At 39.4% G+C, this 25533-nt stretch overlaps 1 protein-coding gene across 2 annotated transcripts in view; it reads right to left on the bottom strand.

The window, feature by feature from the left end:
• Positions 1–554: 554 nt before the first annotated feature.
• The window catches only part of luzp1 (leucine zipper protein 1), a 56403-nt gene continuing 31424 nt past the window's right edge, over positions 555–25533 (bottom strand). For both annotated transcript variants that reach the window (XM_007258927.4, XM_049463989.1), the window contains 3 exons: positions 16412–19561; positions 7235–7388; positions 555–5933 (listed from right to left, as the gene is read on the bottom strand). In XM_007258927.4, coding sequence (XP_007258989.3) covers positions 7263–7388; positions 16412–19384 — 3099 coding nt within the window. In that variant the 5' untranslated portion in view covers positions 19385–19561 and the 3' untranslated portion in view covers positions 555–5933; positions 7235–7262. The remainder of the gene's footprint in view (positions 5934–7234; positions 7389–16411; positions 19562–25533) is intronic.

Genomic DNA, 25533 nt, shown 5'->3' with positions numbered 1-25533 from the left:
AAAAATGCTAACAGTGCACAAACATGAACACAGTCATCCATTAACATTACTGTAAGCAGTGAGAAAATGATGCTAATGCTAAACAATGTGTATTTATGTTAGCTAGCATGTTGACTGAGCTCTTTCTTTAAGTGCAGATAGTGTTTTCTGGTCATTAGCGCTCCCCTGTGTCTTTATTTAAGGGCTGTTAGCAGTGATGCTAATGTTTTTAGCCATTTTCAGTTGCCCACATCAGTCTTCAATTCAGTCCACAATTCTGAATTAAACAGGAATAAACATGATTTTTTATTATTGGTAATTAGTTAGCACCCCTTATGCCTCAATTCACGGCCAGTTAGCATTAACGCTAATGTTTTTAGCCATGTTTAGTTTAGTTAGCTTTAAAGTCCACAGAACTGCACTAAACTAAGTTTATTGTTTAGTAGTATATTTTTACTTCTCCTAAATTTATCTTTTTAAGTGCAATATTTAGTATTTAACAGTAATTAATTTGTTCTTGTTTAAATTAAATATCAATTTGATAAAAATGTTTAAAAATATGTTTCTATGTGGTGCACTTTAGCCTACTTGGCTACAGCAGTTAGCATTAGCATTCGCCAACCTGACAAGCTTAAACATGCAGCATGGAGACCAAATTTATACCAATCTTTTTCCGGTGAGGTCCTGCTTCCCAAAATGAAATTATTATTTATAACCTCTGCCTCAGCACTGACCTTTTACCTTTCAGCAACCTGGAAACCATATATTAAAGGAGAAGTCTGGTGTGAAATGAACTTGGGTTGTAGTGAAACATGATCACGTTTATTAACTTTTGTTAAATAGCCCACCTTCATTTTCATCATGGTCCTGATATTTAAAACGAGGCACTGAGAACTTTAAAAGTGCACAAATAGTTTATTAAACAACACTGTTTATACACACAGTAACTTGTGGTAGTTCTCTTCAGGTGCTATCATCTTGAAATTAAGTCCCGATATGTGGACTGATGAGCACTATCGAATATGCAGGCAATTTTGTAATCTGTTTTTACACATCCTACACATTCGTTTGTGCTTGTCAGTCCACATATTGTGATTTAATTTCAAGATGGCGGCGTCAGATTTAAATTCCAGGGCCTCCAGAATTCTACCAATGAATTGTGAAGCTATTTTGAGCTTTATAATGTTGTAAAAATATTGATTTCTTTGCCTAGGCAATGCTATGCCCCTACTATTAGCTAAAAGTGCTGCATTTCAGAACGCTGGGGGTGAACAGAGGTGGGCTATTCAACAAAAATGTATACTCATTTTTGTGTTTCACTACACCACAAGTCCATTTTACACCAGATTCCTCCTTTAACAACATTGCGGCTAACAATATGACAGTATTACTATTACTATTATTAATGGGTTGCAGACTCAGGAAATAGAGCTTTGTCATTGTAATTTAGATATAGAAAAATAGGTTTTACCACTTTGTTCCAAGGATACACCCTAATTTCTGTAAACCTGGAGAAAATGGCTCACAAGAAAAAAAAAATGATTAAGTTTTTAAAATAGGTTGCTAATGCTAATGTAGCAAATACTGAAGGAAAATGAACAGGCATCAGCTTTTCTGACTAGAAGTCTGATAAAAAAAAAATTCTATACCCTGTATGTTGATTCCTGTGTATACATACAGCTCTGGAAAAAAAGAGACCACATCAGTTTCTGCGATTTTGCTATTTATAGGTATATTTTCGAGTAAAATCAACATTGTTGTTTTATTCTATAAACTACTGACAACATTTATCTCAAATTCCCCCCAAAAATTGTCATTTATTTGCAGAAAATGAAAAATAGCTGAAATAAAAAAGATGCAGATACAGACCAGTTCGTATTCATAAAATTTTAAGACGGCCGAAATCAATACTTGGTGGAATAACCCTGGTTTTTAAATCACAGTATTCCTGCATCTTGGCATGTTCTCCTCCACCAGTCTTACATACTGCTTTTGGATAACTGTATTCCACTCCTGGTGCAAAAATTCATGCAGTCTAGCTTGGTTTGATGGCTTGTAATCATCCATCTTCCTCTTAATTATATTCTAGAGGTTTTCAATTAGGTAAAATCAAAGAAACTCATCATTTGTAAGTGGTCTCTTATTTTTTCCAGAGTTGTATATATATATTTAAACTGTAAGTGCAATAAAACATCAGCTGTACAGAGTTGAGGCTGATAAACACTAAGCACAGGGGAGCATGTATGACCAAAAATGACCACAAACCTGCCATCGGATGAGAGCTACTAAACAGAGGGGTCCCAAAATATCCAGCATCTTCCAGAGAAACTGGTTACAGCATGAGAGCATTAACTACAGTACACCACTGTTATAAAAAACACCATTAAAGCAGCAGTTTGATAACATCTCGGCTGATCAACATTAATGATGATAGTTGGATTTTTCACTGAACTACTACTGAACTTTAATGCACATTAATTTAACCAAAATATATTCTGTGTTTTTTTTTTTTTTTTTTTGTTGCTCAGATCGGATTTAACAGTTCACATTCATAAAAATATAAGTGAGTTGTATCTGCAGTGCACACTGCTGGTGCTGTATGATGATGATGATGAGCGCAGGCATACTGACAAAAAAAAGACACATGAAATCAGATCTGATCGTTCACATTCGTGTCAAATTAGAGCTGGAGAATATGACTATATTTTATTGTATCATGATTTGTCTGATAGGCTTTGAGCATATCAAATATATCATCCGTGCTTAAAGAACACCAACCCAACTATACATTTAATTGTATTTAATTTAATTGGATGTTTAGCAAAAATTATATTGGGATTATATTGTATTCGGCAAATATATATTTTGTAATATATTACCCAGCCCTAATTCACATCTGAAAGCAGGTCAAATGTGATTTGAAAAGATCAGATTTGACGTGTCCACACAGCCCTGAAAAATCAGATCTGAGCTATATTAAGGCAAAATAAATTATTGTGAAAGCAGCCTCTGAGGTTTGTCCTGAATCTGTTATTTTATCGCCAGCTCGTTTTAGATGCTATAAAAACAGAAACAATTCTCTTAAAATAGCGATGTATGTTGAATTCTAGTGAAATATAGATTGAGATTTTAGGGACCGTCCCTTTTCCATGCTTCGCTCTATTATTCTTCTGTAGCTCGTGTTGTGAAGCTGGACAAGAGTATGATGATCTATGATCACGTACTGGTATGTTTTGGAGTGGATCCTTGATATATATACACAGTAACTTCATACAAATCATACACTTACATGTCTAATTAATAGGACAGCAGTATGTATATTGGTCAAATGGTTCTCCCTTTAGGGGATGGCTTTCGAAATGCCAAAACGTGTATAAGTTGTGGGATGTTATCTTGTGAGTGAGGCTGAAAACTTGCCAGTGTGCTCATGGCAAGATGACATGAATTATCAGAGTTTGAGCGAGGCCTGGTTTAGTGGGTGCTAGAATTGATGGGACATTCAGACATTTAACATTTCTTGATCCACAGCGTCACATGTGTACCAGAAATACGTTGTAGAAGGTATTACCACCCACAGCAGACAGAGCACCTGGCATGTCAGGAGACCTCACATGCAGATCCTACAGTGTCCTTTAGCTTCTAAAGAACATGGCAGAAGTTACAGGACACGATACATGTTCCTGTTTTATTACAAATTGCATTTCATTGTATTTACTGTACTAAATCTGTGGGGGTTCCCTGTGTGGGTTATGTTTTCAGTTTATTTAATAATTCTTCTAATTATAACTGCAAAAACATCAAAATTAAATTAAGCGTGTTTACTGGTCCAGCACAAACAAAGCAGCCAGTTAGCTCTATTTACGTTTGTAGTGCGATACGCTTCATGTGCAAAGGTTTTAGCACCCCAGGGTCTTCTACAGAGACACACTTCTGTACATTTTAATACTCACTTCCTGTTTATTTACGGAATTTAACAGAAAAGAAAAACACAAAAACGGTCATATACAAAGATTATGGCACATTTCATGGTATGCTTTATATACTTTTCCAGTAAATAAATAGAAATTGTGTTTAAAATGTGCAGAAAAAGTAATATTTAATGACGTTAAGTGACATTTGTGAAATAAAACGCTTTGAAAAAGGGTGCACAAACTTTTGCACACAACTGTATAACCTGAAGGTTCTGGATTGATTCTGAATATGGTCAGCTGACTCTAACTGAATTAAAATGGTAATCTCAACATAAGTACTTTTATCGTAAATTAATCCAAAAGTTGGTGGTAGTTTTTCTTTTTTTTGTAGATTCGTTTTGTAATCCTAAAAATGAGGAGGGAGGCAAGACTGCAGCATCTCAAATATATACAGTGTTCTGTAAAGCTTGTCCACTATCACAGCAGGAGCTACAGAAGAACACATTAGTAGGCGGAGCCTGCATAATAGACCCAACCCCTCCCACTGCCCAATATACATTACAGCTCCCGTGTATGGAAATATTCTCTATTTTTATATAAAAACAAGAAGCCCTAAGCTGTTGGAAGTTCCGTGCTCATTCCCAGCTCATTAGATCGAGCAAACATGCTGATGGGGTTCTGTCCAATCGCAGCCGGCGCTGCAATACTGAGACATCCCTATCCAATCACAGTGTCCAATCACTGTAAACGTGTCAGCAGGTAGTGTACGGATGCAGGCTGGATGCTATCTTGCTGATGCACAGCGTCAGAGTGGGGAGGTCTGGTCTGGGTGTCGATTCGCACTGCAAATCCAGTCAGTGGCGGTTCGTCTGTCTGTCCATCCGTCCGTCCGTCCGTCCGTCCATCCGTCTGTCTGTCGGGCCAGTTCTGTTTCTGTGCAAAGCTCGCAAAAGTGTGTACGGGTCGCACTTCACTCGGAAGTGTCCAAACTTGTAGATGCTTTATTTTGTCGTCCAGTTTGTCGCGTTTTCCTCTCGGACACCGACTCGCGTGCTGGTGGTGGCCGTTTGCTGGTGTGCCAGTTTTAGTTTCATTCCCAGTTTCAATGACCCTCAAGGAACACCTCACCGAGACGTGACAAGACATGACATGACAAGACAAGACAGGAGGAAAGTAGAGGAGGAGAGAAGATACCGGACTCAGAACTCGGAAGGCTTACACAGACATAACGAATGCGTACAGATTGACATATGGACACACAACAGATTTCCCAGCATTCAAACGGATTGCTTTCGCCTTCCCGTCGGATGATAAGGAGTGTGTGAGAGGCAGCGGTGAGCTGCTAATAAGGTGTGTGTGTAAGTAAATGTGTGTGTGAGATGATGTGAGACGATGAAGATGATGATGATAATGCAGTTCCAGTTCCTGAACTGAGATATATAAAGTAAAACATTAATAATAAAAAAACAAAAAACTAAAAATCCATGAGCTCCTCACTGGCTGCAGCTGTATTACCTGATCCCAAACTCGTAATATCTCTCCACATTCTGCTTAGGAGCGACTCCAGTTACCGTCACATGACTCACCCATGCGACCCATGTGATCATAGGTAAGAGAGAAAGAAAAAAAAAACAAAAACAAATAAAACACAGCCAATGGCAGCGCGATAACTGTAAATGGCTGCTATAAAGGATGGAGATGGAGTCAAGAGTCAGATGAGGCAAAGTGTGGGAGGAGCCAGGACCAGGTGAGGAATAAACCAGGTACAGGTGTAGTTGATGTGGGAGGAGCCAGGTACAAACGAGGGATACAACAGACAGTTACAGACAGTTAGAGACCAGGTGAACGAGGAGTGAGGGCCAGGTGAAGTCATATACAGGAAGGTGCCAGAGCCGGGGAGGGAGCTGTGGGAGGAGCCGTAGGAGGAGCCAGCTGAGCTGAAGAGCAGTTCAGGCGAGAGAGTAGGCGGATCCTCTGAAGCCGAGGAGCTGAAGAAGTCTTTTAGTAGATGTGTATTGAGATGAAGCTCAGCCTGAGCAGCATCTGCACAGAAGATTCAGACACACAAAAAGGAATTAAAATCTCATTAATTAATAATTAATAACAACCAACATCCTCCAGAGCATCACCCTGAATCTATTAGTAACAAATATAATTGTATTTTGCTTTTAAATTATCAACTTAGGGACATAAATCTGTGTTAACATGACAATAAGACAATTTATTTCTTATTAATATATAATTCTCAGAAATATTGTTATCAGAACTATAGGATTTCATCTTTTGCTCATAAATATTTATACATGCAAACATATCACCTCTGATTGGCTAACAGCACTGCGAGGCAGTGAGACTGACAATAGTTAGAAACGTTTTAAAATAAAGACATTTTTACACTATAACAGTCTTTGCAATTTTATTTTACAACATGTGTAATGTCCTGCTAAGTGCAGTTCAGCTACTGACCTAGTCTTATAGTCTCTGTAAAACACCAAATCCACCGGAGATCCTATTTAAACCTAGTTACTTACACACAGAGGTGGGTAGTACAGGTCCAGAAAGTGGATTTTTACTTTTAACTAGTGCACACAGAACTGTTTTAAGAATACACCTGCCTATCTTAATTGAACTTCTCTGGTGGTGTTCCTCCATAGACAAATTCTAACCATTTGTTCCTTAGCTCTAAATTACTGGGTAAAACATAAAACACTGATGTGTTATTTACACAAATAACACAGGAATGAACAGCCATGCTGTTCCTAGCGCTGTTAGCTCCTATCTAGCGAGACGTGTCTGGCTGCATGCCTTCAGCTCTGCCTGTGAGCGGTTGCGAGCCAGGGTGGGTGGGGCCATGAATACTAATTCACGGGTTGACGTAGACACGATGCTTTTCCTGATTGACTCGTTTTTCGGAATATTTTCTTTTACTAGCTACTGCAGACAATGGAGGCTGAGGAATAGTGCAGCATGCAATAGACCTACTGTATTTTTACAAAGAACAAGAAAAAGTGGATTTTAGCTTTAATAATGTTACTATATATTATGTTGTACAATATAGACATGATCATAATAGGGCTTTTTGCTGATCTAGAAGTTGCATATTATGCTTTTCTTAACAAGGAGAGACCATTCATGTGAACAGGCAGGTATTTTGTTTTAGTAGTCTTGTTGGAATAGCACACCAGAGTGCTAAAATGTATTAATGTAAAGTTGTACTGTTGTGCAGTCTGTACTGAAGACCGGTGTTATGGTGATATCTCTAAAACTCCAGTAACTTACTTACAGTTACACTGCACAGAATATTAATGTAACTAAACAGTAATTTGCAGATGATTTGCACTAACCTGTACATCAGAGGTAAGTAGAAGGGGGTTAGTTGTCATGGTTACGGCTGTTCCAGTGGCGCCCGCTGCTGGCCCAGGCAGATCGACCTCCAGATGAGTCCTGCTCACTCGACTTCCTCCAGGAGCTCGCAGAGCTTTCACCATCACGCCCAGCCTACACACACACACACACACAGCTCATCAGTCGACATATCGTGACTTAATTTCAAGATGCATTAAAGTTCTCAGTGCCTCGTTTTAAATATCAGGACCCTCAAAATTCTATCAATGAGGTGTGGAGCTACTTTGAACTTGTTAATGGTGTAAAAATAGTTTTTTTTTGACACTATGCCCCTATCACAGGCACTGTAAGACTGTTGGGAGTGCTGCATTTTGGAATGCTGGGGGTAAACAGAGATGGGCTATTCAACAAAAGTTAATACTTGCTATCATGTTTCACAAACATTTCAGACCAGATTTCTCCTTTAATATATGGTTTCCAGGTTGCTGAAAGGCAAAAGGCCATTGCTGAGGCAGAGGGTGAGCTTGTTTTAGACTGAAGAGGTTTATAAATTGCTAATGGATTAAAAACAGCTAGTATTTGCATGGGCAGTGCTATGCTCCCAACACTAGCATTGTAAGCCTGTTAGTTGGGACTAATCAGAGCATATCAAATGATATATCTTTTTTTTTATCTGACACTGAGTGTATTGAACTTGAATGGGCCACTGAAAAGCAAGCAAAAAAATGTAGATTTTTTGCCAGCAATGAAAAAAGGTGCTGTACAGCTACTTTTTCGCTCACCAAAGTACAAACAATGCACTTTCAAAAGTTTTAGACTGCAGAGGTTATAAATTGCTAATTGAGTAAAAACAGCTATTCTTCATATGGGTAGTGATATGCCCCTATCACTAGCATTGTAAGCCTGTTAGTTGCGGGCATTGGCTAAATGTGCTAAATTTGGGAATGCTATTTAACAAAAGTTTGTACTTATCATGTTTTACTACACCACATGTCCATTTCACACCATGTTTCCCCTTTATTTGAGGAATAAAAGAGAGGAATAGTTTGATTTGTGGCTCAGACCGTTCTTACAAGGAACACTAGAAACAACACTGCCACCAAAACGAGAGGGGGAGGGTGGGCACAGGAAACCCGCTAACATCAGCAGCCAAACGGGGAGGAACGAGCGGGCAACTTCCTGTCTGACACAGGAGCGGCCGTGAACAGGAAATGACTAAAGCTGGAATGGTCTGAAAAAGTCTGAAAGGTTCTACAAGGGTACGGGAGGATCTGGAACTGCTTGGAATGGACTCCATGAGTATAACATTGCCTGAAAAGGTCAGCTCGGTTCTTCAGGATATGGAAGGTTCTGAAAGGATCTGAAAGGTGTCAGAAAGGTCAGACAGAGTATGACAGGTTCTGGAAGGTCATAAAGAGCCTCGATTAGTCTAAAATGTTCCAGAAAGACCCTATTAGTATCTGTGCAAATGTGTAATAATTCTTACTGTGCAAATCACTAATAATCTGGAAGTTTAAGGGTAAAAGGTAAAGGACCATAAAGGTTCCTTCATGCTGCTTTTCCATCAGCAGCACAATTGGCGTTGCTCTCTCTGGGTGGGTAGATGGCGCTCTCTCCCCACATCACTCCTAGTGTGTTGGTCAGCACAGGCATCTGTTAGCTGATGTATCAAACCTGGGTTGCTGCACATCCATCTAAAAGATACCCAAGAGTACCCAATAATACTGCACGAACAGCAGTTTACATGTATCAGAGGAGGCATGTGCTAGTCTTTACCCTCCTGGTGTTGGGAGCATTACTAGTGATGGGGGGAGTCCCAATGGAACTGAAAATTGGGTAAAAATGGTAAAAATAAAAGTAAAAATAATAGTCTGTAATATTAACACTCTTCTTAAAACAAGTGGAGGTGTGGAGGAGTGAAACCCCAGCAGACCTGCTTATGTGATTATATAGAAACATACATAAAAGCACTGTCAATCAGGCATGCCATTAGCATCAGGCTAATCAGTAGGTTATAAGCTTCCATTACTTGAAAGCTAGTATATGCAGATTTCACCCAAAGAAAAAGCCAGAATTACACTGGGTGGTTTAGCCCAGATTCTCAGTCTGGCTGAGTCTGTGCTGGTTGGCTCTAGTCTACCAAGTTTTACTTCAGTTGGAGAGAGTGTTGAATAGTATGCGAGGGGCACAGTTTCCGAATTTTGACCTCCTGATTGTGTTTTAGAGTAATCAGAGCATATCAAATGATACATATTTTTTAAGTCTAACACTGAGTGTATTGAATTTGAATAGGCCACTGAAAATCAAGCATGAAAATTACATATTTTTTGCCAGATATTTGGCAGTTCACACTATCACACGAAAAAAAAAATGATCTTCCTTTCCTGGGGCAGTTTTGAGGAGATTCAGTTTCATAATAACATTTTTGATGGTCTTTGCTACTGCACTTGAGGATCCTTTAAAACTTCATTGGCTGACCTTCATTTCTAAAAGTAATTATTGTCTTTATTTAGTTGAGTATTTCTTGCCATAACCTGGATTAGAACATTACTCAAATAGGGCTATTCACTGTATACCTGTAACTCTACCTCTTCAAAACTTTACAAATGATGCTCTCAAACACATTAAGAAATTTGAGTTCAGCACAGCTGTTAACTGAAAGCCACTCCAGGTGACTCTACCTCATAAAGCTGACTGAAAAAATCCAGCCAAGATGTGCAAAGCTCTCATCTAAGCAATTTTTTTTTACTGATACTGTAAATCAACCAGAACTTATTGGCATCATAATTAATGTCATATCAGGCTAGAAATAAACAATATCCCGCCACATTAATGAGCTGTGGAGCAGTGGAATGATGGTCCAATCCAATACTTTTGGTGTATGATGGGGAGCTGGGGGTCTAATCCTTTGACATCACTAATACTTATCTTGTTGCTGAATGAACAATGAATAATTTAGAAATCCCTCTCAAGACAGTAGAGACAGTTACTCTAATAAAAACAGGATGAACTTTTAATAGCCTTAACTTCAGAAGTAACATGTAGTGTATTTTGAGATTAATGTAAGATGTATGTCTATGTAAGTATATTTGGTTAATTGTAACTGATGCATTCTTATTTGTGATTTACTCTCTCTCACACACATTTGCTGTGTCTGCTAAAGTCATTGTTCTCTTAAGAGCTGTGAAGACACTCGCGGAATGCCTCTTGGCCAGACGTCTGCTTTCACAAAAAAATGACAAAGAGATAAATGCAAAAAATAAACACTGTTATTGATAAATGGTGGGAGGGCTGACGGGGAAGTGGACGTAATTCACAGCGTCTGTAAATGCTTTTCTAGTTTAGCTGTTAAAGTCGTTTGGGATTGTTTTATTTCTGCTGATGTTGGGGATATTTGTTTATATTTCTGGGATTCGTATGGTTGCCACAGTCGAGAAAGTAAGCGTGGAAGTGGACGTGTGTTTGGACTGTAGTCCTGGGCGATGGCCGGTTGCTAAAGCAGAATTCTCGGTTTAATGGCCCTTCTTGGCGGATGATTTAAGGGTTCTGGTGTTGGATCTATTAACGACTGGTTTTTATAAACAGCACTCGTAAATTTAGCACATAATTTTTAGCCCGAGCTTCCTCTGGTCCCACGGCGCTGTGGTGATGAGTGTCGTCTGGTCCAGTCTGTCACTGGAGTGAAGTATTTATGGAAATATGCATGTGTGTGTTCATATACGCTTTAAATACCCTTACAGAGCAAAAATAAGACTACGCAGTTACAGCCGAAAATACATCACCACTTCATTCAAACCACCAGTCACCTCATTTCCCCCTAAATCTCTCCTTTAAATAATAATATTTTGATTCATTTTGTCCCATATATAGTTGTGCCAATCAAACCCACCCGCTCACTAGAACTCCCCCAACACTATCAATACTCCTTACACTAGGAGAGTGCGGATGAGCACAAGCCTCCTCTGACACACGGGAAGTCAGTCACTGCCTCTTCTGCAGCATCACTAGGCAGCCAAACGCACTCAGAGGAAAGTTTAATAAGCACAGTAAATACTCCAGCAAGTACATCCACAAACTCCTCCCGAGTACAACCAAAACCCCCTCCCATACAAACCAAAATCCTCCCAGTACAACCAAAACTCCTCCCAGTACAACCAAAAACTCCTCCCAGTACAACCAAAAACTCCTCCCAGTACAACCAAAAACTCCTCCCAGTACAACCAAAAACTCCTTCCATTAAACCAAAAACTCCTTCCATTAAACCAAAAACTCCTTCCATTAAACCAAAAACTCCTTTAATTTAAACAAAACTCCTCCCAGTACAACCAAAAACTCCTCCCAGTACAACCAAAAACTCCTCCCAGTACAACCAAAAACTCCTCCCAGTACAACCAAAAACTCCTCCCAGTACAACCAAAAACTCCTCCCAGTACAACCAAAAACTCCTTCCATTAAACCAAAAACTCCTTTAATTTAAACAAAACTCCTCCCAGTACAACCAAAAACTCCTCCCAGTACAACCAAAAACTCCTTCCATTAAACCAAAAACTCCTTCCATTAAACCAAAAACTCCTTTAATTTAAACAAAACTTCTCCCAGTACAACCAAAAACTTCTCCCAGTACAACCAAAAACTCCTCCCAGTACAACCAAAAACTCCTCCCAGTACAACCAAAAACTCCTCCCAGTACAACCAAAAACTCCTCCCAGTACAACCAAAAACTCCTCCCAGTACAACCAAAAACTCCTTCCATTTAACCAAAAACTCCTTCCATTAAACCAAAAACTCCTTTAATTTAAACAAAACTTCTCCCAGTACAACCAAAAACTCCTTCCATTTAACCAAAAACTCCTTCCATTTAACCAAAAACTCCTTCCATTTAACCAAAAACTCCTTCCATTTAACCAAAAACTCCTTCCATTTAACCAAAAACTCCTTCCATTTAACCAAAAACTCCTTCCATTTAACCAAAAACTCCTTCCATTTAACCAAAAACTCCTTCCATTTAACCAAAAACTCCTTCCATTTAACCAAAAACTCCTTCCATTTAACCAAAAACTCCTTCCATTTAACCAAAAACTCCTCCCAGTACAACCAAAAACTCCTTCCAGTACAACCAAAAACTCCTTCCATTAAACCAAAAACTCCTTTAATTTAAACAAAACTTCTCCCAGTACAACCAAAAACTCCTTCCATTTAACCAAAAACTCCTTCCATTAAACCAAAAACTCCTTTAATTTAAACAAAACTTCTCCCAGTACAACCAAAAACTCCTTCCAATTAACCAAAAACTCCTTCCATTTAACCAAAAACTCCTTCCATTTAACCAAAAACTCCTTCCATTTAACCAAAAACTCCTTCCATTTAACCAAAAACTCCTTTAATTTAAACAAAACTTCTCCCAGTACAACCAAAAACTCCTTCCATTTAACCAAAAACTCCTTCCATTTAACCAAAAACTCCTTCCATTTAACCAAAAACTCCTTCCATTTAACCAAAAACTCCTTTAATTTAAACAAAACTTCTCCCAGTACAACCAAAAACTCCTTCCATTTAACCAAAAACTCCTTCCATTTAACCAAAAACTCCTTCCATTTAACCAAAAACTCCTTCCATTTAACCAAAAACTCCTTCCATTTAACCAAAAACTCCTTCCATTTAACCAAAAACTCCTTCCATTTAACCAAAAACTCCTTCCATTTAACCAAAAACTCCTTCCATTTAACCAAAAACTCCTTTAATTTAAACAAAACTCCTCCCAGTACAACCAAAAACTCCTTCCATTTAACCAAAAACTCCTTCCATTTAACCAAAAACTCCTTTAATTTAAACAAAACTCCTCCCAGTACAACCAAAAACTCTTTCCAGTACAACCAAAAACTCCTTCCATTAAACCAAAAACTCCTTCTATTTAAACAACCTCCTCCCAGTACAACAAAAACTCCTCCAACAACAAAACCAAACTTCTCCCAGTAAAAACAAATACTACTTACATTTAACCAACCCCCAACCAGTACAACCAAAACACCTTGAGTGTTTGACACAACAGCCTCTTTATCCTGGTCATATTTATTTGAATGCAGATATGGTTTTAATGTGATTGGGTGGGAAAGCCGACATGCTTTAAACAGTGTTAAACTGTGTTAAATTAATGGAATTATATGGATTTATGGATATACTGTTTAGTGACTCATTATTTTATATACTAGGCATCATAGTTAAGGAAGAATTGAACAGTGAACAGTATGTGTGCCCTATTTATCAGTGATTGATTATTACTCTAGCTGATAAACACCACCAGATCACTGACCCTGCGCTTCAACATGTGAGAGAAGATAAGAGTTTAGAAAGTATTCAGGCGAACATCTGTGGATTTCTTGATGTGTCACAACTCTCATCACATTTCTGTGTGTGTGTGTGTGTTAACCTCAGTGATAAGATAGTTCTACCTAGGTTGAGTCCAAAGTGGGGAAAAACATCATGTGAGTTTGGGATGAGCTGATGAAACTAAAACTGAGTTATTTGGAGGTTATTTATGCATGGTGGAAAAAGAGCACAGCATTCCAAACAAACTCGTTACTAATCCCCACAGTAAAATTTAGTGGTGGTTCCATCATGCTGTGGGGCTGTGTGATCAGTGCAGGTACTGAGAATCTTGTCAAAGTTGAGGGTCGCACGGATTTCAGTCAATATCAGCAGATTCTTGAGAACAATGTTTAAGAATCAGTAAGAAAGTTGGTTGATACAAATAGTAATAGGCTGTATATAACGTATATACAGCCTATTACGATTTGTATATTTGTCAAACTTTCAAAATTATTTTTTTTCCCATAAATCCCTTAAATACTTATAATACTGGGCACTGAATATTTTACAGTCCCCATGCAATTTGTTTTGTGTTATGCCATTTAAAAGGCTAAAGAGAACATGCTCCGATACAAAAACTGATTTGTTTTAGGCCTAGATCAGGGGTGTCCAAACTGCGGCCCGTTTCCATTTTTGAAGCGGCCCGCGAGGTATTTTAGAAATAGAATGAAAGTTGGCCCGCAGTTAAGCAGGTTTTTATAATGTGAGATTAAAAGTTTGAACGCTAGGTGTCACAAACAGGCCAAAGAGTCTAAAAGCGGAGAGAGTGCGTATTTCTAGCGCAGAAAAACGGGCCAAAGAGTCTAAAAGCGGAGAGAGTGCGCAGTTTTAGCGCAGAAAAACGGGGTAAAAGAGTCTAAAAGTTGCCGTAATTAAGGAGTTTTATATTAAGAGACATCATGAAATGAAACATCAATTTGAAAAATCTTAGTTTACACAACACTGTCAAAGATAAAGATAGTAAGTCAAGTAAAATGGTGTGTAAATGAAATAATCAGGAAAAAGGTATTATTTAAAGTGGTATATTTCATTATTTGTTTTATTATAGAGTCTGTGGCCCGTGACTTCAAATATATTTCTCCTTCTGGCCCCCAACAAAAAAAGTTTGGACACCCCTGGCCTAGACGATATTAAAATATATAAAATATAAAATTTATGCCTTCAATACAATCTTATTCTAATATCAATATAAACAGTATAAAAGCCATCACCTGTGGTGTATGTAATCACACACTGATATAGCCTGACAAAATGGCAAAAAATATTATGTCACAAACGTTAAAGACATTTTGCCATAGACAATTTATCAATGTATTTCGACATACAGACAAAATGCCAATCGGCATTGACAGATTCTTAAAAACAGGTTCTTAATTTTTTTTTTTTATTCATCCAATACAATGTAATTCTTACTCTCTCTAATGAAATATACAGATGTGAAAGGGTATTTAAGCCCTGATGATATCCTTGATATGCTTATTAAAGCATATTATCAATACAGTAAGAACATGTATCACAATATGAATAAATACTGACATATTGCCCAGCTCTTATTAGTATTTTTTTAGTGTTCAATCTTTGGGGGGGGGGGGGGGGGGGGGACATGTTCTTTTCAGTACTTTTTTAGTACAGTATGTGTAAACAGGACTAATGGACTTGTGACCTTTGCTTTGTTGAGAATAAATAATTAAATTCAAGTTTCTTCATCTTTATTTCCTGATGGGCGCGCTACTAAACAGCTGCTCTGTCTCGGGATACATAAACACTACTTTTGCAGCCTGAACCTCGTGATCTACCCCAAATTTTACGCTTGTATAGAGCAGATTAAGCATACTGCTCAGCACCAGCAGACCCAGTTCCAGAACAGCAGACAACAGGGGATTCCCTCTCAGAACTACAGTTTTCCTCTTCCAGCACACGGACAGGAAACTAAAAATACCTCCTTCTGACAGACTGTCACTGCTGGAGGGAGTGCAGCACCTCCAACACAAACACAGCTTCCAAAAAATGCCTCAAATGCTTCAAATGCCTCGTCTCTGGGGGATATTTTATCATCAGTGGTGCCAAATGCTCATTCACAAAACATTCCAGATCTACAAACACAAGCATTCGACACAGGTGGAAAAGCAATACAGCCTGGGCTGCTCGACTGACCGACTCAAGTGTAGTGGTATTGTGTATTGGAAAGAACCTGGCAACCTGTCCATTGTGTGATTCTGTAAGGAAGGTGATATATTGGAATTGTTTTAAATCAATTTTATCAATATGTTTCATTTATAAAGTACTGCATTACTGTCCATGTAATTGTAACAGTAGGATCTAACAACAGAGTACAACACTCCTAGCAATTGGTCTGGGTTTCAACACAACACTAAATGAACCACAGTCTGACAATAATTTCTACAAGTAAGTAAGCTAATGATGACGTTTTTGAAAACCAATACATTAATGTTCCACCACATTTTGCAATACTTCTTACTGTCTTACTGTATGTAAATGAGCTGTTCTGACTCATTTAAAAAGACCTTAGACTTAAAAACTCACTGAAAACTGCAAATAGAGAGGCTAAACTTACAACGGACTTACAGATACACTGGTGCTAAAGTGCTAATGCTTTACTAATCCATTTGCTAAGTTAGCTATGAAGCAGCTACCTTGAGCATTGTTGATCAGTGGTAATCAAAAAGCAGTTACATCAAAATCTGCATCAAAAAAAAAACTATTAAACCTGCAAATCCCAGAGAAGCAGATCACTGGGCTTCAGAGACTATTAACCAAAAGTTAGCATATCAAAAAGATGCAATACATACGTTTGGTTGCTTTCGGCTCCTTGGCTGCAGTTGCTGTGCCGTGACCGGCTCGTGAGGAATACACCTCTGAAGGCCACTGTCTATTGAGGACTTGCTCTTGCGCACAGGCTCCACCGGATCTTTTGTTGTATTCCCACTGTTGATCCTGCGCATGTAGACCTCTGCTGGACTCGGTTTGGTGCCTCGTGTGGCGATATTGGGGGACAGTGAACGGTCATCTGCATCCAGCACTGTGGTAGCTCTGTAGGCTCTCCAAGTCATGGCTGACTCTGCTTCATCCCCAGAACCGTCGTGTCTTGGTCCCCGACCAATTTCATCCACGGAAGCTGCTCCTCGATTCCTCCAACCACTCCTGACAGTCACATTCCTCATTTCTGGTACGTTGTCATCCTGGGATGAGTGGTTGTTACTGTGACTCCTCCAGCTGGTGACTGTTGTGGTGGAGCTGCTGCTGCTGCTCTCGAACCCAGACTCGGTGCTGTTAAAGTCGGAGGCCGTTTCCGGTGACTGAAGGCTAAAGCTGCTCCTGGACAAAACGGTCGTCTCCACTCGAGCCATCTCTAGGACACTGGGAGGATCAGAGTCGCACTCTCCCTCGCCAGGTTGTAGAGCAATCTCGCTCTTAGGAATGGAAATTTCATAGGGGATAGAGATGCTACCTCTGAGATCAGCAGTAGGCCCAATGACTATATTGCTGGTGGATGTGTGCCGCTCTTTTGATGAAGGATCACTTGAGATACTACTGCTTCGACTGCTGGTCCGAGAAGAGCTTGGGTCATTGGGATAGAAAGTGATACTGCTGGTCATCTTTGCAGAGATTTTGGGTTTTCCATTAGTGGACAGTGGGTCTGACGCCATCACCTCTTTCCGGTCATACTCCACAATTGCTGGCTTGATGACTGCCTTAGATCGCAGAGCTTCCCGTGGGCTGCAGGTCCGCTGGATCTCAAGCCCCGAGGAGGGCTGGACAGGCTCTTGGGAGCCACCTTCCATCATTAGAGCCCTGTGTTGCTCCTCATCATAAGAGCTCCTTGTTGAAGATCTACCAGAATGAGAATCATGTAGCCGCGAATACCTGGGATACTTAGAGCTTGTTGTTCTGCTGCTTAAAACAGACAGAGAAGAAGTGTCTCTCTCGCTTGTGGAGCGCCTTGACACAGTCGATTCGGATTCAGAGGCTGAAGAGTGGTCCTCAGATCCATGATCAACGGGAGCTGATGGGGTTACATGGGATCTGTATGCAGTATAAGACCCATTTGCATGGGACAGACTCAATACTGCACTTGCTTCCTGCGGAGGATCTAAAGACTGTGACTCAAGGGATCGGTCCTTGTCAAGTGAGGGAGTGCCAACAGTCTTATTTGTGCTGCTTACAACACTGTCTGTATTGTTTGACTCACTGTCACTCCCAGTGTACAACCTGGAAAATTTCTCAACTCTGCTCTTCTTGCTTTCACTGTCAGCAGGCCTGACTGATGCCTTTCCCGGCTTTTGGTCATTTGCAGCAGGAGGATAACGACTGAGGACAGAAACCTTCTTGTTATCACTTAATGGGGTGGACAAGCTGGGCTGGATAGTAGTATTTACAAGTTTCTCCTCAATGCCCTTGCCATCTTTTAGCCCATTGTCAGCACTGTTTGGCGACCCAGTTTTTAAACCAGGCTTCTTCAACTTGTGGGCAGGACTTAAGGCCCTCCGTGGAGTTTTAGGGGAGTTCTCTGCAGAATGGCTGAGATCCTTGATCTTCACTCTCTGCTGCTGCGGTGAAGTTTCCCTGGCTTTGTACTTAGAGGTACCTGCCTCTGCGACAGCACTCCTGTACTTTGGCTTCTCCTGACGGAAACCCCCTCTAACATTGATTTCCTCACTCTCAGCCTTGCCGTTTTCAAGAACTTTCGCTGTGTTAGAAACAGCCAGGTTTCCATTACTACTGCTGCCACTGAAAAGCTGCATCTTCAGCTGTTCAAGCTGATCATTCAGGGCTTGGCTGCGGCTCCTCTCTTGCTGAAACTTGTCTGCCAGCTCTGCTTTCTTGTATTCTGTGTTCTTCAGATCCTCCTCCACCATCTCAAGCTGTTTCAGGCGACCCTTCAGCTTTTCTACTTCCTGCGTTAGGTCTTTGACCTTGTTGTCCTCAAGCCCCTCTAGGCTGTTTTTCTCATTCTCAGATTTGTTTCTCAACCCAACTTCGTCCGAAAGCTTTAAGTAGTCAAGGCTCTTCTTCCTGGCCAGTTTGCTACCCAGACCAGTCGTAAGGTCATCTTCTATCCGGATATCTCGGGACTCAATAAAGCTGTGGTCTGATGTACCCAACTTGCTCTTGTGCCGTTCAAGCTTCTCAGTCAGTTTGAGAATGAGTTTCTCATCCTCTCTCTGCTTTTCCAGGAGTCTTTTGCGCTCAGTCACGAAAGTCTGAGTGAGGGCTTTTAGTTTCTCCATCTCAGAAGTCAGGGCCAGCTCTGCCCTGTTCAAACGGGCCTCAGAAGAATCCACCTCCTTCACTCTGGCCTTCAGGGCCTCTAGCTCGGACGAGAGCTTTTTGGTAAGGTTCTTTTCTTCATTAAGGCTAAGGCACAGCTGGGTACAGTCCGACTTGCTCTTTACAAATGCATCTTCCAGCTTCTCCATTTCAGTCATCCTGTGCTGCAGGCGCTCAATCTCTGCTTTAAGATCCTTGGTCAGATCTTCCTCCGACTCCAGCTTCTCCTTTACCAAACGGCAGAGATCTTCTGCTTTTCTAACCTCCTCATCCTTGCCCTCAATCTTGAGCACTCTCTTTCGCATTGCCTCAACATCGCCAAGCAGGGAAGAATTACTGCCCTCGGCTTGAATGATCTTGTCTTGGAGATCCAGGAGCTCATCCTCAGCCTTGTGAAGTTTACTCGTTGCTTCCTCTAGTTCATCCAGGCGCCGGCCCAGACTCTGGAGTTTGTGCCTTAAGTGGCGGTTGGTGGTGGGCTTGTCGTCCGTCATGTTGATGTCTGTTACTAATCCACTTTAATATTTTGATGCCCCCTTTTTGGAAAGGTAAACATTTGTGTAGTGGAGTTTTACTGATGTATGAAATAAGGTGCGGGGATGTATCCAACTTCCAACTGTTGACAGATAATCAATCCACTACTGCAGCAGAGCCGAGGGTTTTTTCATCATCTACAAGAGAAAGAGAAAAATAAAAAAAACGTTAAAACAGAATCACACTTAAATTAAAGTTCTTGCAGGTATAAAAAAATTAAAACAATAGAATACCAAAAGTCTGGAACAGCATGAAGGTGTAGGATCTTTTTTGTTTTTTTCAGACTTTCAAAATACCATTTTTGTATTGGTAAAATGCCTTTATTCAGTACTTAAAAAGTTTCACACTACATCCGAGATAAGCAAAGGCACCCAACATCCAGGTTAGTTCCGTGGACCTCCAATATGGTCATATAACAATCTGAAATGTGTTCATTTTGAGCTTTAACATGAATGGAGCAAAATGCCCCAATATTACGTCAGCGCTCTAAAGGGTTAAGCTTCTTTCTGGTTTCAGTCACTTGGAAGAAGAGGGAAAGGTACAGAAATGGGTGAAGGATATGCAGGGGTGTCCCAAAGTCACCCCCTCCCCCGTTCTCTCTTTTCCTCAGCGGCTTCAATAAAGCAGCATCGATTTCCTGCCAGCACTTTTACTGGCATCAGCACATCTCAATGACGCTGTCTTCTCACTGTATGGCGGCCTCTGTTGCAATGGCCTGAGCAAGGGTTTTCGTTCAGCGCCATTAGAACTCAGAACCAGATTTAGAACGCCATTAGAACCATTCTGGGCCACAGCAACGCTCTACTATACATAGAGTGCTGGAAATAAAAGCCCTGATATGCTTTTGCTACTAAATATGAAACTTGGTTATGTGTAGTCATTTATCGCTTTGACCGCTGTAAAGTGGTATTTTGGTTTCGGAGGCCGAGGTTAATTAAAGAGACACACACACACACACACACACACATACACACACACAGCTAATTAAACAGAGGGCTTAGAGCAAGTGCTACATTTTGATAAAATGAAATTCTCAGATTGTGGGGAAAGGGCTGTACCATTGTGCATAGGTGAATGAACAGACTCTGTGTCACTCATGAAAGATTTAGGCTCTGATTTCCTCTAGCCCTCCCCCTCCTCTCTCTGCCTCCTGAATGATAATGGCAACAAGGGCAAAGTGCTACGTCTGCAAAATAATCTCTTATTGATCCAGACAGTCTCGCTCTAGCTCCATCATCTATTTCAGCACCCCCATACTTAGTCAAGGGCAAAAGCAATAAAACTGATTATATGGTAGAGAAGCCATTCATGAGGTGCAGTTTCACTCAACAAATACATCTTTTAATACACTGCTTTCTGCATGCAAATATTTAAAGAAACTGGACCTAGCGTTAAGTATCAGAAAAGCATCAGAACCCTTATAAGTAAGCCTACTAGAGTAGAATAAGATGATTTAGACACAGTCAGCACCGTGCTAATGTGTGGAGAATGGGCGTTTTAAGACAAAACAGATCATCTTGATTGGGTTCAGGCACTGTCAAAGTCAAAATCGTGGCTGGTTCCTACAATATGTCACAGTGCTATGTCCCTTGCTGTTTTAATAGATCAGAGCTTAAAAAACGACCCACTTTTCTTTTTACAGCTTTCCATGCAATGAGAAAGAGAGAAGAAAATGGCTGCAGTTGATAAGGTACGTTATATTTAAAAAAAATGAAAGGTGCCTTGTGGGCTCTAATGTAAGCAAGCCCACAGAAAAAGCCAAATTTACCCTTTATGAATATGTTTGTTAAGGTAAAAGCTTCCACTGTTAGTTAGCTACATTAGCTTTATCACACCAGTGTTTAGTTGTTCATGTAAAAGCTTCCATTACTTGTTAGCTACATTTGCCTTATAGCTCCAGCGCTAATTTTTGAGGCAAAAGCTTTCGTTCCTTGTTAGCTACACTAGCCTCATAGCTTCGTTCCTAATGGGCTCCTTGCACTCACGGCTCTGACGCATTTCCGTTTTCAAATAATGCGGCTCGGACGTTTCCGGTTGTATTGTTTACATTCGCCTGTATAGGCAAAACGTACATTTTTTACTAGCGAGAGGTCAAAATGAGTATCCAGCGTGAAGTTTTCAAGCCGTTTTCAGCACTGTTGTGTTCCTTTTTGCACGGCGTCTGCTAAGTTTTAAGGAAGCTTTAAGCTAATAAATCTAATAAACAGTGCCTAATGAACATTAGTCGGGACCACTTTACCATTTCGCCGTATTAAAGGTCTGTAGCAAACATTTCATACCAGACTACCTGGTTAAACCAGAAACGTCAGAAGCTTGGAGACGACTGGCAAAGCATGCAGTGCCACTGCTTTTTAAATGGAATAATTAACGTTACAGCACCCAGGCTCCATGTATTTGGGAGAGGAGATCAGCGTACTTGCCTGAATGATCCACCAGCTAGCATTTTTATTATTATTATTATTATAGCGAGATATTATTATTATTATTGTTGTTATTATTATTATAATAGCTAATTATTATTATTATTATTATTATTATTATTATTAATAATATTATTAAAATATTATAGCTAGCATTTGTATTCTTATTTTTTACTAATATAGCTAGCGTTTTTATTATTAGTATAGCTTGATATTATTATTATTATAGCTAGCATTATTATTATTATTATTATTATTATTATTATTATTATTATAGCTATATATTATTATAAATTGTACTATTTTTATTATTATTATTATTATTATTATTATTATTATTATTATTATTATTATTATTATTATTATTATTATAGCCAGCATTTGTCTAATTATTTTTATAATGATTATTATAGTTTGCGTTATTATTATTACTAGCATTTTATTAGACTTCCATTTGATAACAGGAGAAACTAACTATCAATAATGCACCTAGCAAGCTAGTTAGCTATACTAGCTAATGCTGAGCTATGTGGGCTAACGTAAAATATAAGAAAAAAAACTTTGTAGTGTGTAGGTATGATATAGTTTATAGGCATATAGTTTAAAGCCTTTCTCTAGTTTTCTAGTGGTAGGCTTTACTGGTCTCCTTGACGTTGAGGTTAATTTTTAGAAGCTCTTGTAAACACCAGCTGATAATACTGCCATAACGAGCACTGATGAGAATGCGGAAGTAGTTGTGCAAAGAGCGCATTGTAGGGGAATACGCTAATATTACTTGTTAGCTACATTAGCCTCATAGCTTCAGTGCTAATTGTTCAGGTAAAAGCTTCCATTGCTTGTTAGCTGCATTAGCCTCATAGCTCCATTGCTAATTGTTCAGGTTAAAGCTTCTATTGCTTGTTAACTACGTTAGCCTCACAGCTCCATTGCTAATTGTTCAGGTAAAAGCTTCTATTGCTTGTTAGCTACCTTAGCCTCATACCTCCAGTGTTAATTGTTCAGGAAAAAGCATCCATTAGTTTTTAGCTACACTAGCATCATAGCTCCAGTGCTAATTGTTTAGGTAAAGCTTCCATTGTTTGTTAGCAACATTAGCATCATAGTTCCAGTACCAATTGGTGGGATACAAGCTTCTATTACTTGTTAGCTACATTAGCCTCATAGCTCCAGTGTTAATGGGTGGGGTATTAGCCTCCATTGCTTGTTAGCAACATCAGCCTCATAAATACAGTGCTAATTGTTTAGGTAAAAGCTCCCTTTGCTTGTTAGCAACATTAGCCTCATAGCTTCAGTGCTAATTGTTTAGGTAAAAGCTCCCATTGCTTGTTAGCTACATTAGCCTCGTAGTTTCAGTGCTAATTGGTGGGGTATAAACTTTAATTAGAATGTGGCTACATTAGCATCATAATTAAATATGGGCATTAAAATATAGGTTCACAACTGTCTGTCTGGATTCACAACAATAGGTTCATATTCGGTTACATCAGTATCACACACACACACACACACACACACGCACACACATTCACACTGTAACGCAACTATCATCTTTCTCTGTCAGTAATCCAGAGCTGGGTGGTGGGGGCGGGTGCAGCAGTAACGGGTGGAGGTTTATTGTCATTATGTCATCAGGCTGAAGGTCTGGAGTGCAGCTTAGCGAAATGCAGCTTCACACACATTCCACAGAAACACAGGCCAAGCCTCACACAGCTAGCCAAGCATGCTAAAGCTGAGCTGGCAGGGTGGCCATGCCACACACACACGCACACGCACACGCACACACACACGCACGCACGCACGCACGCACGCACGCACGCACGCACGCACGCGCACACACACACACACACACACACACACACACACACACACACACACACACACACACACACACACACACACACACATACAATGGCAGGCTCTTAACCTACCAGATTTACTGTATTAAACTATTCTATGTTAGCATCTGTGCTAAAGGCTCAATTGAGTATAAATAAATAAATAATAATCTAAAAGTATCAGTATGCATCTTCTAATAAGTAAGTTAAGCTGTTTTAAGGTGTCTGACTCACAAACAGCTACATAACCTCTATAGGAAAGCAGTGACTAAGGGTGTATGAGTGGGTTTCACATTGGGGGACACCTTTGCTATTAGAATCAAATCTTACCCTATAATTACCCTAAAATTCTAGCTATATGCTGATTCCACTGTACCTATGGTAGTAAATCCCTTTATATATAATGACTTATATAATGATAAACAAAATGCAACATTTTCTATACTTATGTTTATTATTAGATTCATCAATTTGAAGGTCAATTTATGAACTAAATATGTTACTCTGTGTCAGATGGTACTGACTTCTACTGTCAGAAAACTTTTCTGGTTTATTTGTTCATTCATTCATTCATTGTCAAGCTCTTAATCCATTTTGGGTCCCAAGAGAGCTTGGGCCAATCCCGGTTATTCTATACAAATAATACTAAGCAAAACAATATACAGCTCTTGAAAAAAAAAAAAAGAGACCAATTAAAAATCTAAAGTTTCCTTGATTTTACCAAATTGAAAACATCTAGAATATAATCAAGAGGAAGATGGATGATCACAAGCCATCAAACCAAACTGAACTGCTTGAATATTTGCACCAGAAGAGCAGGCATAAAGTTATCCAAAGCAGTGTGTAAGACTGGTGGAGGAGAACATGATGCCAAGATGCATGAAAACTGTGATTAAAAAAAACAGGGTTATTCCACTAAATATTGATTTCTGAACTCTTAAAACTTTAGGAATATAAATTTGTTTTCTCTGCATTATTTGGGGTCTGAAAGCTCTACATCTTTTTTGTTATTTCAGCCATTTCTCATTTTCTGAAAATAATTGCTCTGAATTACAACATTTTTATTTGGAATTTGGGAGAAATGTCTGTAGTTTATAGAATAAAAAAACAATGTTAATTTTACTCAAACATTCACCTATAAATAGCAAAATCAGAGAAGCTGATTCAGAAACTGAAGTGGTCTCTTATTTTTTTCTGAAAAGTAATATACTTGTCTACAGTTAGTAACAGAAACATGTTAGCACACTTCCCTTCAAACTCCCCTATTAATCTGACTGACTGCATCAGAGTACAGAAATGAATCAGCGAATCAAGATTTAGAGTCAGTTCAAATGAACTGAATCAGTAAACTGAACCAGACTTCATCACACACTGGAAGTAATGAGTGTGATGCTTGATCTTCATTAGTGAGGAATGGAGATACACACACATGAATGATCACTCACAATGAACAGAAACACACCCCACTGTTCACACACCCACAAAATCATAGTCAAGCACTCAGATTACACATACACTAACACACCAGGAGTTAGGATCTTACATTCCACCTTAACTGCTTCACCATTTAAGGTGAAAAAATAAAATACAGAGGCTCCAGAGTGCACCTATTACACAATTTAAGGTGCAACAGGAAGATTCTTAGACCCTAAAGAGTGAAATTACATTCCATTAAAGGATGACCATTTAAGGAGGAACAGCAAATTCTGACTCTTCAGAATGAACCAGAAAGAATAATTTAAGGTGGAACAGACATTTCAGAAATTCCAATTAAACCAATGCACCATTTAATGTGGAATGGAATTCTGGAGTTCCAGAGCATAACTGCTGCACCATTTAGGGCAAATGGAGAAT

The sequence above is a fragment of the Astyanax mexicanus genome, chromosome 14 (genome assembly GCF_023375975.1).
Source record: "Astyanax mexicanus isolate ESR-SI-001 chromosome 14, AstMex3_surface, whole genome shotgun sequence".
Lineage (NCBI taxonomy): Eukaryota > Metazoa > Chordata > Actinopteri > Characiformes > Acestrorhamphidae > Astyanax > Astyanax mexicanus.
This window is presented reverse-complemented; position numbering and strand designations above follow the sequence as displayed.